We start from the raw sequence: 14,362 nt of genomic DNA, 5'->3' as shown, positions 1-14,362 counted from the left end.
ACCCTGAGAGCAGAGTATTAGAATTGCGCCTTTATAAATAACAAAACCCACAATGATGGAACTCTTACTGGGGTAGGCAGAATAATGTGCCCCTCACAAAGATCTGTACATCCTAATCTCTGGAACCTGTGAATATGTTTCCTGACATAGCAATGGGGAGTTAAGGTTGCAGATGGAATTATGGGTGTTAATCCGTCGACCTTAAAATAGGGAGAGTGTTCAGGATTATCCAGGTGGGCCCACTGTAATCATGGGGTCCTTAAAAGTGGCAGAGGAGATCAGAAGAGGTCAGATGGATGCCACATGAGAAGGACTTAACCCACTGTTGTTGGCACTGACCATGAAGTAAGAGCGTCGTGGGCCAAGGAAAGCAGGTGGCCTCTAGAAGCTGGAAAGGAGGATTCAAGGAGTCAAGAATTCTCCTCTAGAACATCCAGAAAGGAACACAGACCTGCCAATACCTTGATTTTATCTCAGAGAGACCCTGTCAGACCCTTGACCTCCAGAGCTGCAAGGTAATAAATTTGTAGTGTTTTAAGCCACTAAATTTGTGGTCATTTGTTACGGCAGCAATGGGAAACTATTCCACTTACCAGGAGTCTGACGGTTTGCTAAGCACTTTACTGATGCCACCAACTCACCTAATCTTTGCAGTGAGTGAGAAGTATTATTATCCTCATCAAATAGATGAGCCAGCTGAGGGTCAGAGAGATTGACAAAGGTCACGTAGCCGGTCAAGGGCAGAGCTGACTTCAGACCCCCTGCAGGAGGCTGCCCTTCCCCTTCACCGCGCAGACCTGACCCTGCCTGGTAGGGAGGCATTCTGAGGAAGCTGCTCTTCTTCCCCGCAGCGCTCTTCAGGTGCCAGAGGAAGGTCTTCCAGATTTGGCTTTGCCATGATGAATGAAGTTGTTACGCAGAGGATTTGAATGGCGTGGAACCTGACGCTGTCAGAGCTCCTTTCTTCCGATTATCTCCAAGCCCTTTCCTGCCAGATCCCACTTCTTTCTCTTAGCAGTTCTCTTAGTTTTCTCTTTCTGGAAGATAAAGCCTAATTGTAGGGGCTGCTGGCAAAAGACCTTCAGCTCGTGTCCTAATGCACGCCTAGAAGTGGAGAGGGGGGAAGACCCTCATCTCAACAGAATACTTCGCTTCTTTACTAGTAGGGCTCCTAGCGCATAAAACATCTGAAAATTTCCCCTTAGGAGCCCAAGTACAAGGGGAGGCGTAATGTCTTGCTTTTCGAGGTATAAGAAAAGCATCACGATGACGTGCTCAAGTCCTCCTTTTTCTCTCTCATGGGACACAAACACTGGGTCTCTCTCACAGACTGGGAGACGGAGATTTACCCAGTGTTGGAGGTGAGGGTCGACTGAGGCCTCCTGCCTCTCAGGACCACCTGCTTCCCACAGGCTCTGGGTGCCTCACTCTGGCTGGGACAGGCCGAGGGGCCCCACTTTGGGCCGGGGTCTGGGTGTTGGAAGAGAAGGGAGGTGGGCACACATCCCGGGCCGTGGAAGCGGCACGGCCGACCGACGGCAAGCGGAAGGCAGCCGGGACTAGCCGCTGCTGTGCTGGGGTGAACCACCCCCTGTGTGGTGGTGTGAATCCTGCCTCGTGAGCACTGCTCCGATGAACGGGCTTTGATGCTCTGCAGACGCTGCTGCCTGGGCTTCTGGGGCTGGCGGGGCCCAGGCATCAGGCTCTTTAGTGAGAACAATGGTCCCTCATCATCAGCGGGAAGCCAGCAGGCAGGTGATGCAAACGTACATTTCTGGATATTCAATTAGCCCTTTTCTTTTTAACACCAAATAAAGCGTGCAACAAGACATCTCAAGAACGGGAGAAAACTTTTCTAAAAATCATTGAATTGTACTTTTGAAATGGGTGAATTTTATGGTATGTAAATTGCACCCCAATAAAGCTATTAAAAAAATAAAAGGAATGGAAGGAAAGGCAACAGCTTTTAAGAATTCTTATCTGGGCTATTCAGCACTGCTGGCTCTATTATTTAATGCTTAGCCTTCATCTTTCCAAAAGCTGACTTCACAGTGGCTCTCCCCAGAAGCCTGGCAGTCTGTTCCTGTTTCACAGTGAAGGAAATGGAGACTTGCAGGGCTGGGCTGTGGAGCTTGTCCAGAAAGAGTGAAGAGCAGACCCAGTTGTGGGGTGAGAGGAGGTCCCCAGGACACTCCTGGAGGAGGACCAGGAGACAGGACAGTCTGTGCCTGTCCCCCGGATGAACTTAGACCTAAGGCCCCAGTGCACGTGGCAGGCAGTTACCGGGGACACCGGCCTGGCTGTCCTGCTTCCTCCCACCTCCCTGCTCCTGGGCTCTGGATCTCACCACCAAACACCAAAGCTTCAGAAACCAAAATAGCACGGACTGCAGCGCTGGCTGCAGGGCAGAGCGAGACCCCCCTCCCCAGCCACCCTCAAAACCTTCTTAGCTCTGCCTGAAAGAGGGGCATATAGGAAACCGAGAAAAACCATAAGAAACAAGAGGGCTCCACTGCTTTCCTGGGGTAATAGTCCTAAAGGCGCCCATACAGAGGGACCAGAAGCAGGGCTGCCACTTGCAATGAGCACACAGTCCAGCGTGGGCAGCGGGCTAAGGGTCCTCAGCCGTGTGAGCCACGTCCTAGGTGGCTCTGTCTGTCCCCTCGGTAGAGCTTGGCCAGTCCTGCTGTCCAGCGCCGAATCACTTTGACCTCCAGCAACAATCATGCAATGGAACCCCTTCTGTTGCTATTTTAGGATTCATCCTAAAATCCAAGGGCAGAGCCAGGTGCTGGGTTTTTGCTTTGGGAGAGGTCTGGGCTACAGCCTCTCCTGCAGCTCCTCCAGAAAAGCCACCAGCACCTCAGAGTTTCCACTGAAGTGCATGACAGGAGCTGACAAAATGGCTCAGCTTCAAAAGATGGGGATCTCCAGGAACGTGGTCCTAGAGGGGACAGGTGGTCAGAAGTGGGTGGGACTGGGCAACATCCCAATGTCGGTTTCACTCCCAAACCCATTTTCTTTTCACTTCATTGTGCAGTCTCAGCACCGCCCAGACTCTGGAGCAAAAGCAGCTGGGCGAGCCCTCGTTCGGGCTGCTCCCTGAAACAGCTGCCCTCACGCAGGTACTCCTGCTTTCAGCACAGTGGCTTCAGGAGCCTCACAGGCTTGGCTGGGTCTCCAGACGTGCTCATCGTGCCTGCCTGGTGAGCCTGGGCTCAGTGCTCAGCCCTGCGGCCTTGGGTGCATTAATTGCTCAAAGCTTCGCAAGCTGCCTTCCTGCCCCACTTCCCTCCTGTCTCAGTGAATTAGCATGGAAGCTGTCAGGACCTGAATCTGTAATTCTCTGCTCTCATTAGTGGGCTGCATGTCAAGCACTGTGGGCATATCTCTGAGACCATATTGTGGCATTTCCTGGATGCCCTCTGTGATCACTGGCAGAACTTTCTGGAAAACAGGTCATGCACAGTGACGCCCAGGCACTAACATGGGGAACGGATGAGCTGAGTGAAAGGTCTCCAGAAACCCGTAATTCTTTCTCACAGGGGCCTCCGGAGGAAGGGCTCGAGCAAGTAATAGTCCAATTGTACTTAACCAGCCAGGCACAGACGCTAACCAATGTGCATGGATGCTGGTCACAGCGTGGAGCGGGATCCGGGGCTCCTGGGCGGGCCGGGCGTACACCTTTCAGTCGCTGGCTGGTGGAAAGATCTGGATCATTCCAAGAAAAGGGCCAGAGCAGCTGGGGTTAGAGCGCCACCCGGAGGGACTCTGGGAAGCAGCTGTTTGCCAGCGCTGTGAAGGTATCTCAGTGGTTTAACAGCTGCTGTGAACCATTGCAGACCAACTGAGCAGCGTCCCGGGACCTGAAGTTTCTCCAGTCCTCAAGCCAGACCGTGTATCTAGCCCACGACGTGGAGGCGGGGCCGCCGTCAGGAGTGTGGTTTCAGCGTCAAGTTCTTTTACATCTCTGGCCTGCAGTTTCCTCTCATCTATGATGTGAATGATAGAACCTATATCACAGGGCCACTGTGATGGCCTGGCCTCACCACCTGGAAGGGCCAGTGCGATGGAATTTGGGGTACAGTGTACGAAGGGATCAGCTCCAGGGGCAAAGGTTTTGCAGCAAACACCCAAGATTAGTCTGTAGTCCCCTCCTCAGTGGACCTCAAATCATTTCTGAGTGGCACTTTGCCACTTTGGACAGTACCTTTGGGGATGGTTAGTAGGTGGCACTTTGGCATACGTGCTTGTAGGTTCATAAACTATTTCCAAATCATATGGCCAGTCCGGGGCCTTTCAAACTTACAGTCTGCACTGTTGTTCTTCCTTCCCCATCCACTGGCCGTCCCAGGCCTGCTGGGGCCCCGACAGCTCTGGTTCTTGTTCTCCAGTTTCTGCTCTGTAGAGCCATCTGTCCAGAGGCTGAGGGAGACAGTTGGCCATGGGAGGTCCCGAGCAGAGAGGGGCATAGCATGGCAGTGTCTCCCCAGCCGATGGGTTTCCTCAGGCCCCACCGGGGCTCCCTTCCTGCCCACACCACGTGGTTGTTCGTGGTGAGTCAGGGAAGGCAGAGGAATAGCTCCCCTGCCTGGGCGTTAACACAGGCGCCGCTTGAGCCCCGTGTGTGGCCGTCTGGTGAAATGGCCCTTCAGCGTTCCCTCTCAGCCTCTTCTCCGTAGGACACAGACAAGCACCAGGGCCGGGTGAGGAATGGGCTGGGACCACAGCCTCTGTGCTGTACTAAGGACCCTCCAAACACTCTGGCTCGGCCGCCAGACTGAGTTCACTGTGCCATGAATGACCTCTTCCCTTGGGGGCCCTCAGCCCCCGGCATAGACACCTCGCTCTGGTCACCCCCTCAGCTGGTCAGGCATGGCCGAGTAGGTCTGAACCCCAGCAGGGGCCACAGCCTGCATCTCCTCCTGGGGGCGGGGGGGGCGGGTCTCATCCCTGGGTGAGAGACATCCGTGGGTCTGGCCCCTCACCAGATGTGTCCAGACACCCCTGGCCCCCTGCGGAGGACCCAGCCGATGCTCTTGCCTGGGGCCTCTTTACCGCTCCAACTACGTCAGACGTGGTCCTCCTTGTAGGTCTGCTTTCTTAGTGGAGAGTGAGGGGAGTTGGGTCTAGGACTGGTTAAGGGGAGGCCACTCTCTGTAGGCATGGAGAGCCTTCATCTGGGGGCTACACAGCGGCAGCATCTTCCAGAGCTGGGGCCTCAGGGCAAGGCCATTCCTCCTTGTGATCTGAACTCAAGAAGTGTCAGTGGAAGAGCCACCCCGGTGGGCTGTGAGGCTGTGTGGGTCCTTAGCCTCTGACGCTCACTGAGCTAACATTTATTATGTGCCAGGCACTGTGCTAAGCTCCTTACATGGACCATCTCATTGAATACACTCCAATAGCCTATGAAGAAGGTACTTTTAGTATCCATTCCACTTTCCAGATGAGGAACTAAAGTGCAGATAAGCTAGACTGAACTGGTAAATGGTCGAGCTGGAGTATGGATTCTGTCTCTACAGCCAGTGCTCTTAAGGAAACAAAATGAATGGATTAGCAGAGGCAAAGCCTCCTTACCTAAGAGATGTCAAATGTAAGGTGTAGAGCAGGGGGTCATGCTTTTTCTTAAAGGGCCAGAAAGTACATATTTTCCACTTTGCAAGCCATATGGTCTCTGTCATACCCACTCTGCCTTTGTAGCTCTAAAGCAGCTATAGCTAATATGTAAGCAAGTGAATGTGATGTGTTCCAATAAAGCTTTATTTACATAACAGATGGTGGGCCAGATTTGGTCCTCAGACCATAGTTTGCCACTCATGATGCAGAGGAAAGCTTCAATGCCCTTGACAAACTGGGTGACCTCAGATTAGTCATTTAACATCTTCATCTTTGGTTTCCTCTAATAACTAACCACTATGGGGTACTTATTAACTGATTTATTTTAAAATGATGCACTGAGCCCCTTGTAAGAGCCACGTACTGTGCTGGGAGCCAAAGATACAGCAGGGAACAAGACAGAGGTCATCCTGTTCTCATGGAGTCCACACCCATGAGCATGACAGAGATAACCTTGGGTAAGGACATCAGCTAGCACGGTACTTGGCTCAGGCAGAAATTCAACAAATATACCTCTTCCCATTGTCACGCCCCTGACTCATTATTCAGGACCCACTGCTTTCAAGTTTGTTGTCATTTGTACCCACACTGAGTAAAAAGGCAGGAGCATGTGGTGGAACCCAGGACTTTAATATGTTTATAATCCATTTTTATGAAACACTGGCCTAATTGTGAATTACAATTTTTTCATTAACTTATCTCATTTTACTTGGTAATATCCATTTAGGTATGTGAAAGCAGTAAAACTCCATTTCTGTTAAATATTGTATGATTCAGTTGATTCACTGATTTAGATTTTTACTACCCCCCGTTCCAAATGAGTGAGTCATCCATCTTTTGAGAGATAACAAGGACCTTCAAGATCAGGCGAGCCCCGTGTTTCCCTTCAAGCGTACCTAGCTGGGGGGCCAAAGGCAGCCTGAATTCTGGGATGGAGCTTTGAGCAGCACCACGGTCCTAAAAGCTCTTGCTTTGTCGTAGAAATGCACATGTAGTTTGCATTTTACTCTTTAGTATGTCCTAATATGTTTAACATATCTGAGTTTCCTTCTGTATCTTTAAGGAAAATTGGTAACTGAGATGATAGGTCATGTTTGTCTTTGGAATTCACCTCTATCCAGCCCTTTGCTCTGTAGAGGCAGTGCCGCTTAGTGGTTAGGACTACTGCCTCGGGGGACAGACATCCTGAGATTGCACCTCAGCTACTGCACTTCCTTCTGAGTGAACCGGGGCAAGTTTCCCATCCTCTCTGTGCCTCACCTTCATTATCTGTAAAATGGAGACAGTAGCACTTCCCACCTGGTAGGGTGAGTTGAGTCGATATGTGAAAAATGCTTATGGCAGAGCCTGACTCATGGTAAACACTCAGCAAGTGCTAGCTGTGATAGTTATCCCGGGAGTTATACGGATCTCCAGTGTGGGGTATGTCCCAAGGACATGGCCCCCGAAGAGGAGAGGTGCATACACATGTTCACCCAGCGCCTGTGAGTCCCAGCTCCATTTACACAAGTTTTGGCATCTCTCTGACTAAGGTCTCTGGCATCGGCATGCTCGCTCTGCTTTCAGAATCTCCGGCTCTCTAATTTGCAGGGAGCTACGACAGCTCCCTTCTGTCCATGACACCCTCTGTGCACCTCCAGTGATGGGGGCTTCCTCCCCCTGCAGCACCCCTTCCTAGGTGCTGGAAGGGTCCCCCTCTTACTCCTAGGCCTCCTCCCCTTCCCAGACTGGCTCTTCCAAGAGTCCGTCAGGAGGAAGTGGTGGTAAGAGCTGTGGTCTGCAGCTCTGAGCTCTCCAACCTTGAAGACCATGGAACCCTATAGCCCCTGGCCTGTCTCAGCCTGTACCTTTAAGTTACCTGGCATAGGTGTGCATGCACCTACTGGCTCCATACAGACAGCTGAGGGGACTTTGGCAAGTGTCCCAAGCCTGCCTCTCCTGTTCCTAACCCCCCTTCTGCTTCCTCCTGGTCCCTGTCTCATTCCAGGCTCCTGACTCTGTCTCTTACATCACGTTTATGAGCATGGAAGGCACCGTCCAGTGACCTTGGCATCTCTGTCCAGTTTTTCTGATTGCTGACCTTGAATGGTGGGCCTGAATACCTGTCCCTGGGAACGAATTCCATAGTCTTGACCTGTCAGCCTATGTCCTGGCAAGACCTACCCATTATCGCCATAAAAGAAGGACTTAAATGACCCTCCAGGCTCCCCTTGCTATAGCAACCCTGTTTACCATTTGTTTTGCACTTATTCTGAGACAAGTGTTTTATATACATGATTGTATGTAATCCTCACAGATCTTGGGGGGTGGTGGGTGGGTATTATTATTCCCACATTACAGGCGGGGAAATCAAGGCATCGAGAGGTTGAGTGTTTGCTTGTGGTCATGTAGCCAGTGAACGGTGGAGCAGGGATTTATTTGAATCCAAGCCTCTGCTCTTACAGGTAATAATGCCTCTTCCATTTTTCTTGGAAGCTTCCAGGAAAACGATGAGCTCTTCTTGACCTGGTGTGAGCACTGCCCCCCACAAAGTCTACCAGGGTCCAATGAGCAGTGCCCAGAGCGCATGGAGGTTTGGGGGTGGTAGGGCTGTCCCCTGTGCCAACGATTCCCTATCCTGGTGGACAGAGCCTGAAGCAGCAGGAGGCAGTCTGGCCGAGGGTCCTTGCAGCCAGGTGAATGTCATACGGTGGGACCAGGAAACTCACAGCAGGACCAGAACAGTGGAGACAGAGGTGGACTGGCAAGAACTGGGCAGGGGAGCAGATGCCCAGCTCGGGGACCTGGGTGTGGGACAGGTTCAGAGCTGGCAGGGAATGGGGGTGCGATCTGGGGAAAGAGAAGCAGAAGTCCCATTCACGGGCTGGGACCGGCATCTCTGATGGGAAGGCAGACTGGGAAAGGAGAAGGTTCTAACTGAAAGCCATGGGGCATCAGGATCACACCCATCGGCTTCCCAGCAGACCCTGTTGGGTATATTTCTATATCCGTTGCGCTAGTGGTTGTTGGGTGGGTGAATGGATGTATGGATGGATAAATGAGTTTGCGGAAGCATGAAGAGTCTAGTCTCCCTTCCCCCACCCCCAAAGTTGGGGCTAAGATTGTTTTACCCAAGGCAATGGTGAGGAAGGGAAAGGGGTTGTCATGGTATATGCAGGGGTGCACTCTGACCCACTGTCTCCTTATCCCTTCTTTCTCCAGAGGCCCCCGCCAAACCTGAGGAGGCAGAGGCTGAGCCCTTCACAGACTCCTCTCTGTTTGCACACTGGGGCCAGGAGCTCAGCCCCGAAGGCCGGCGTGTGGCCCTGAAGCAGTTCCAGTACTACGGCTACAATGCCTACCTCAGTGACCGCCTACCCCTCGACCGGCCCCTGCCTGACCTCAGACCCAGTGGGTGAGCAGAGTTAGTGGCCGGGCCCTTGTTGACCTGCAAGTGGGGAGGTGGGGTCACCACGGTGCTGGGGACAGAGCTAGGACTTGGTGTCTGGACTCCTGGGTCTCTTCCCGGCTTCAGCCAGGGTCTGCCCCCTTGGCCTGCATCAGGCAAGTCACTCTCTCCCTACTCCCCCAGCCTCAGTTTCTCCATCTGCTAAGCAGGGGGAAGGCTTTCTCCCATTAGAAATTTGGAGGATTAACAACCTAGTTTAATCCTTAAGGGAACGAGAATCATCTGGCATTCCTGTTAATAAGTCATTTTAACCCAATCAGTTGCATTTTTATGAACAACTATTTTTTTTCTGTAAATTAGTTTTTTAAAGTACATCCATCTTCTGAGGCTAACAAGTCATTACACCCAACAGAGAAGTCTGTCTTGACTTCTCTCTTCGTTACAGAAGATGTTCCTTTAAGGTTCAGTTAGAATTTTTATTACTCCTAATTATTAAAAATGTGGGCATGTACCGTAGCTGAGAAAATCTCATTAACTTTTGTGAGCTCCCCACCAACGCCTTCTTTTCCCCACTTTCCCCTTATTTTTAAAATTTTCTTAAAGCTGCAAACCACAGTGAGCTTATATCTGGAGTTTTCAGAAAAGATCTTGCTGCTGGGCTTGGGGGCTATATTCTTTGGGAAGGAGAGTTCAGTTCAGTTTCATAGACATTTATTGAGTACCTGATGTATGCCATTTAGTTGGGTGTGGTTTTTCTTGGCCCAGGAGAACTTGGCTGGGCTCTAGGGATGAAAGAGCAGCTGAGGATCTACAAGGGGAGAGAAGAGTATACGTTCATTTAAAGGATATTTATTGAGCACTTATTATGTGACAGAATAGTCTAGACCCAGAGATAGAGCAGTGAACAAAACAGGAATCCTTACCCTCGGGGAGCTTGTGTTCTATTCTAGTTAGGTGAGGACAGATAATAAACAAAGCAAAGTCACCTACGTAGCAGGTTAGATAGTAGTAAGTACTGTGGGGAAATGTAAGGTGGAAGAGGGAGATTGGAACAGCCTGGAATAGGAGGAGGGGTTGAATTTTTAATGAGATGGTCAGAGAAGGCCTCACTAAGAAGGTGACATTTGAGCAAAGACCTAGAGGAGATGAGGAAGTGAGCCATGTGGATACTCAGGGGAAAAACTTTCTGGGCAGAGGGACCAGCATGTGCAAAGTTCCTGAAGTCAACATGTGCCTGGCATGTTTGAAGAAAAGGAAGGAGGTCCTTGTGGCTGGAACAGAGCAAGCTAGAAGGCAGTAGTTGGAGATGAGATCAGAGGGGCAACAGGAAGCAGATCAAGTCGGGGTGGGGGGTTGGTAGTTCTCAAACTTGCCTACACATTCAACTCCTCTGGGAGCTTTAAAATAATCCTGATACCAGGCTCTACCCTAGACCAATTGGGCAAGAGTTTCCAGAGGTGGAACTCAGTGCCCATGTTGTTTAGAGTTCTCAGGTGATTCCCATGCACAGCCCAGGTTAAGAATTGCAGAGAAGGGCTCTGTTAACTGTTGCAAGGTATGTGACTTTTACCCTGTGTCGGGCTCCATGGGAAGAGAGCCACATGGAGAGAGACAGAGGGTGAGGTCTGGAAGGGTCCCAACCTCAGGAGCTTCTGTCCCTGTGGAGTTGGGGGTGCAGCACCCTCCCAACATGTGGATGTGCTCACCAACCTGGATGCTCTCTGAATTCCATATTTTAGGGATTTTTATGGAGGCATCATTACGTAGGCATGATTGATTATTAACTTATTTTCCAGCCTCTCCCCTCTCTCCAGAGAATGGGGGGTAGGACTGAAAGTCCCAGACTTCTAATCATGGCTTGGTCTTTCTGGTGACCAACCCTCATTCAGGAGCCTGCCAAGAATCTTCCTCATTAGATCAAAAGATACTCTGACCTGGGCAGAAGACCTAAATAGACATTTCTCCGAAGAAGACATACAGATGGCCAACAGGCACAGGACAGATGCTCAACATAGCTAATCATTAGAGAAATGCAAATCAAAACTAAAATGAGGTATCACCTCACACCAGTCAGAATGGCCATCATCAAAAAGTCTATAAATAATGAATGCTGGAGAGGGTGTGGAGAAAAGGGAACCCTCCTACACTACTGGTGGGGATGTAAATTGGTGCAGCCACTATGGAGAACAGTATGGAGGTTCCTTGAAAAACTAAAAATAGAACTACCATATGACCCAGCAATCCCACCCCTGGGCATACATCTGGAAAAGATGAAAACTCTAATTCAAAAAGATACATGCATCCTGATGTTCATAGCAGCACTATTTATGGTAGTCAAGTAATGGAAGCAATCTAAACGTCCATCGACAGATGAATGGATAAAAAGATGTGGTGTGTCTATATATATATCTACACACACATATATATATGAATGAAGTAATGCCATTTGCAGCAACATGGATGGACCTAGAGATTATCATACTAAGTGAAATAAGTCAGAGAAAGACAGATATCATATGATATCACTTATATGTGAAATCTAAAAAAAAATACAAATGAAGTTATTTATAAAACAGAAATAGATTCACAGACATAGAAAACAAATGTATGGTTACCAAAGGGGAAAGAGGGGGGAGGGATAAATTAGGAGTTTAGGATTAACAGATACACACTACTATATATAAAATAGATAAACAACAAGGGCCTACTGTATAGCACAGGGAACTATATTCAATATTTTATAATAACCTATAATGGAAAAGAATCTGGAAAAGAATAGATATATACATATATGTATAATTAAATCACTTTACTGTACACCTGAAACTAACACAACATTGTAAATCAACTATAATTCAATAAAAAGTTTATCTGTTTTGAGAAAAAAAGAGATACTCCGATCACCCAGGAAATTCCAAAGGATTTGGGACCTCTGTGTCAGACACTCCTTTCACTCAGTAAATTACAAAGGATTTAGGGGCTATGGGTCAAAGACTAAATAAATATTGTCAGGAACTGGAGGCAGAGATCAATATATGTATTTCTTACTATTTCACAGTATTATTATTAGTCCAAGACTAATAATAAATATTGTCAGGAACTGGGGGCAGAGATCAATATATGTATTTCTTACTATTTCATAGTATTACTATTAGTCTCCATTTTACAGAAGAGGAAACTGAGGCGCAGAGAGATTATGTAATCTGCCCAAGGTCACTAGTGGCAGAAGTGGGATTTGAACTCAGGCCGTCTGGCAATAGAATTTGCACTTGTAACCGTCACTGTGTTTCACTGCCTTGAGGTGCCCATTTGTGTCATTCTAGTGGGGATGGGGCCTGCTTTAACAATGTATAGCATGGAGCTGATTGGCCTATCTGGTTCAGGAAGTGGAAAAATTGTTTTAGTGAACCTCAAACCTGTTACCAGGGCATAGAGTGAAACCTCAGCTATGGCAAATGTTGGCATTTAGAGCAAGGTGGGTAGGGGTGCAGGGAGCATCTGGAGAGGAAGCCCCATGCTAAGGACGGTCTCTAGAAGAATCACACCAGGTGTACCTTTCTTCAGTCCCAGCTCCTGTGACTTTCCTCCTTTTACTTCCTGTTTGCCCTTGGGGATTTCTGCCCCTGGAGGCATCCTTGGATTCTGCACTCTGCTCTCTGTATTCTTGACTTTGCCAAGTTCTAACCCTGATGCTATGCTCATTGGCTTCATTCCTGGACCAGAAAGTGGGTGTCCCAAATTCTGCCCCACCCTCCCTTCCATCACCTCTGGCTGGGCCCTTATTTTGTCTCCTTTCTTGGTAATCTGACCACCTTGTCATCTGGCTGAGAGAGGGCCAAAGTGTGCTCAGTGCCTTATACACAGGACAGAAGGTAACTAGAAGGAAAAAAATCCATCCAACTGGTTGCTAGGTAGGCTTCATTAGTTTATTCATCCAATAAATATTTATTGAGCACCAAGTGTGTGCCAGGTACCCAGTAAAGCGTCAGACAGCGAAACCTCAAGAAGCTTACACTGTAGTGGGATCCAGAGTGGAAGGTGATGGTATCAGAAGGCAAGTGACCAGAAAACTTGCAGAGGATCTCCTGCCTCCTTGGGAAGGAGTCATCCATGCAGGTTTCTAGTAAGTCAGGGACTGCACTTGACACCCACGGAAGCCCGGTCCTCCTGGGGCCTCTGCTCGGGGAAGCAGCACCTGGAGGTTGATGTCTGCAAGGAGCCTCCCTTTACCAGTTTTGGCCACCCTCCCCTGGAAATGGAAGTCATCTCAGGTGGCCTTGGCTTGAAGCAGGATTTCGGTTCTCCAGCCAGAGGCTGAAGTCAGGCCACGGCAGTGAGAGCGCTGAATCCTAGCCATTAGACCACCAGGGACCAGTGGCCAGTGACAAGGCTCTGGCCCATCAGCTTTGTAGAAATAAACTTCTACAAACAGACGGAAAGTAGTGAAACAAGTAAAGTGTTTATTAGGAGGAAAAAAGAGTACGTGTGAATAGGCACACACGGGTGGACTCAGAGAGAGAGTAGCACCCTCGTGGTAGTTTGAATCACTTATATGGGGCATTTCTTCTGGGTTTCCTTTGGCAGTGATCTTGCTTTGCCTGGTTCTGAGTCCTTATTTGGTTTACGTGAGGGTCGTCCCATGTGCACGCGCCCATCTCTTAGCCAAGATGGATTCTAGCGAAGAAGCCTATGGATAGGTTGACATCACTCCCTTTTTGACCTTCAAGGATCTTTTCTGCGCATGTGTAGTCGGGAAGGTCTCCTTGACCTCAAGAATGAGAGATATGTGGTTTCTATCTTTTATCTGGGCAGGGCTCAGCTCCTCTCTTGCTCTGGCTATTTTGGAGTATCTGTCCACAGGGAACAAGCTCCAGCGGCTCAGCCTGAGGCCCATCTATCTCCTGCCTCAGAAGGACATGGGAACTGGAAATGCCACAGTTTCATTAGCCTCATCTGGGGTCTTTGATCCATGCAGAGAGAAGACGTATTTCCTCCGGGCACCAGGACACTTGGCTTTCGGTGAAGTCAAAGTGCCATTCATTCTTCCTGCATTATTGTAATAAGAACAGAGCAGGCCCCTTGGCCATCCAGGTGGGAAGACCCAGGGGAGACAGGACAGTGGTTGCCTCTTCTGGTGAGCCTCCTAGACCTCACCCCACGTGAAGCCTTTGCCACATCTGGACAGGGGTTTGCCTTCTTGCTTCCTGGGGTGAAAGACACCGGGGCCTCAGGATCGAAGGGGAGAAAGTCTGCATCTCAGTCTGGCTGGACTTTACTCCATCCCTCATGTCCCCAGATACAAGCTCCAAACATCCCCATGGCTTTCTCTATGTCCCTCCTCCTGCCTCCCAGTGTCCC

General features: G+C 49.6%; 1 protein-coding gene across 4 annotated transcripts in view; it reads left to right on the top strand.

Moving 5' to 3' along the window:
• The window catches only part of GALNT18 (polypeptide N-acetylgalactosaminyltransferase 18), a 337,221-nt gene that overhangs the window by 157,368 nt on the left and 165,491 nt on the right, over positions 1 to 14,362 (top strand). For all 4 annotated transcript variants that reach the window (XM_068556029.1, XM_068556028.1, XM_068556030.1 and 1 more), the window contains exon 2: positions 8,818 to 9,010. In XM_068556029.1, coding sequence (XP_068412130.1) covers positions 8,818 to 9,010 — 193 coding nt within the window. The remainder of the gene's footprint in view (positions 1 to 8,817; positions 9,011 to 14,362) is intronic.

Source organism: Eschrichtius robustus, chromosome 11 (assembly GCF_028021215.1).
Source record: "Eschrichtius robustus isolate mEscRob2 chromosome 11, mEscRob2.pri, whole genome shotgun sequence".
NCBI lineage: Eukaryota > Metazoa > Chordata > Mammalia > Artiodactyla > Eschrichtiidae > Eschrichtius > Eschrichtius robustus.
The sequence above is the reverse complement of the archived record's forward strand: the minus strand, read 5'-3'. Positions and strand labels throughout refer to the sequence as shown.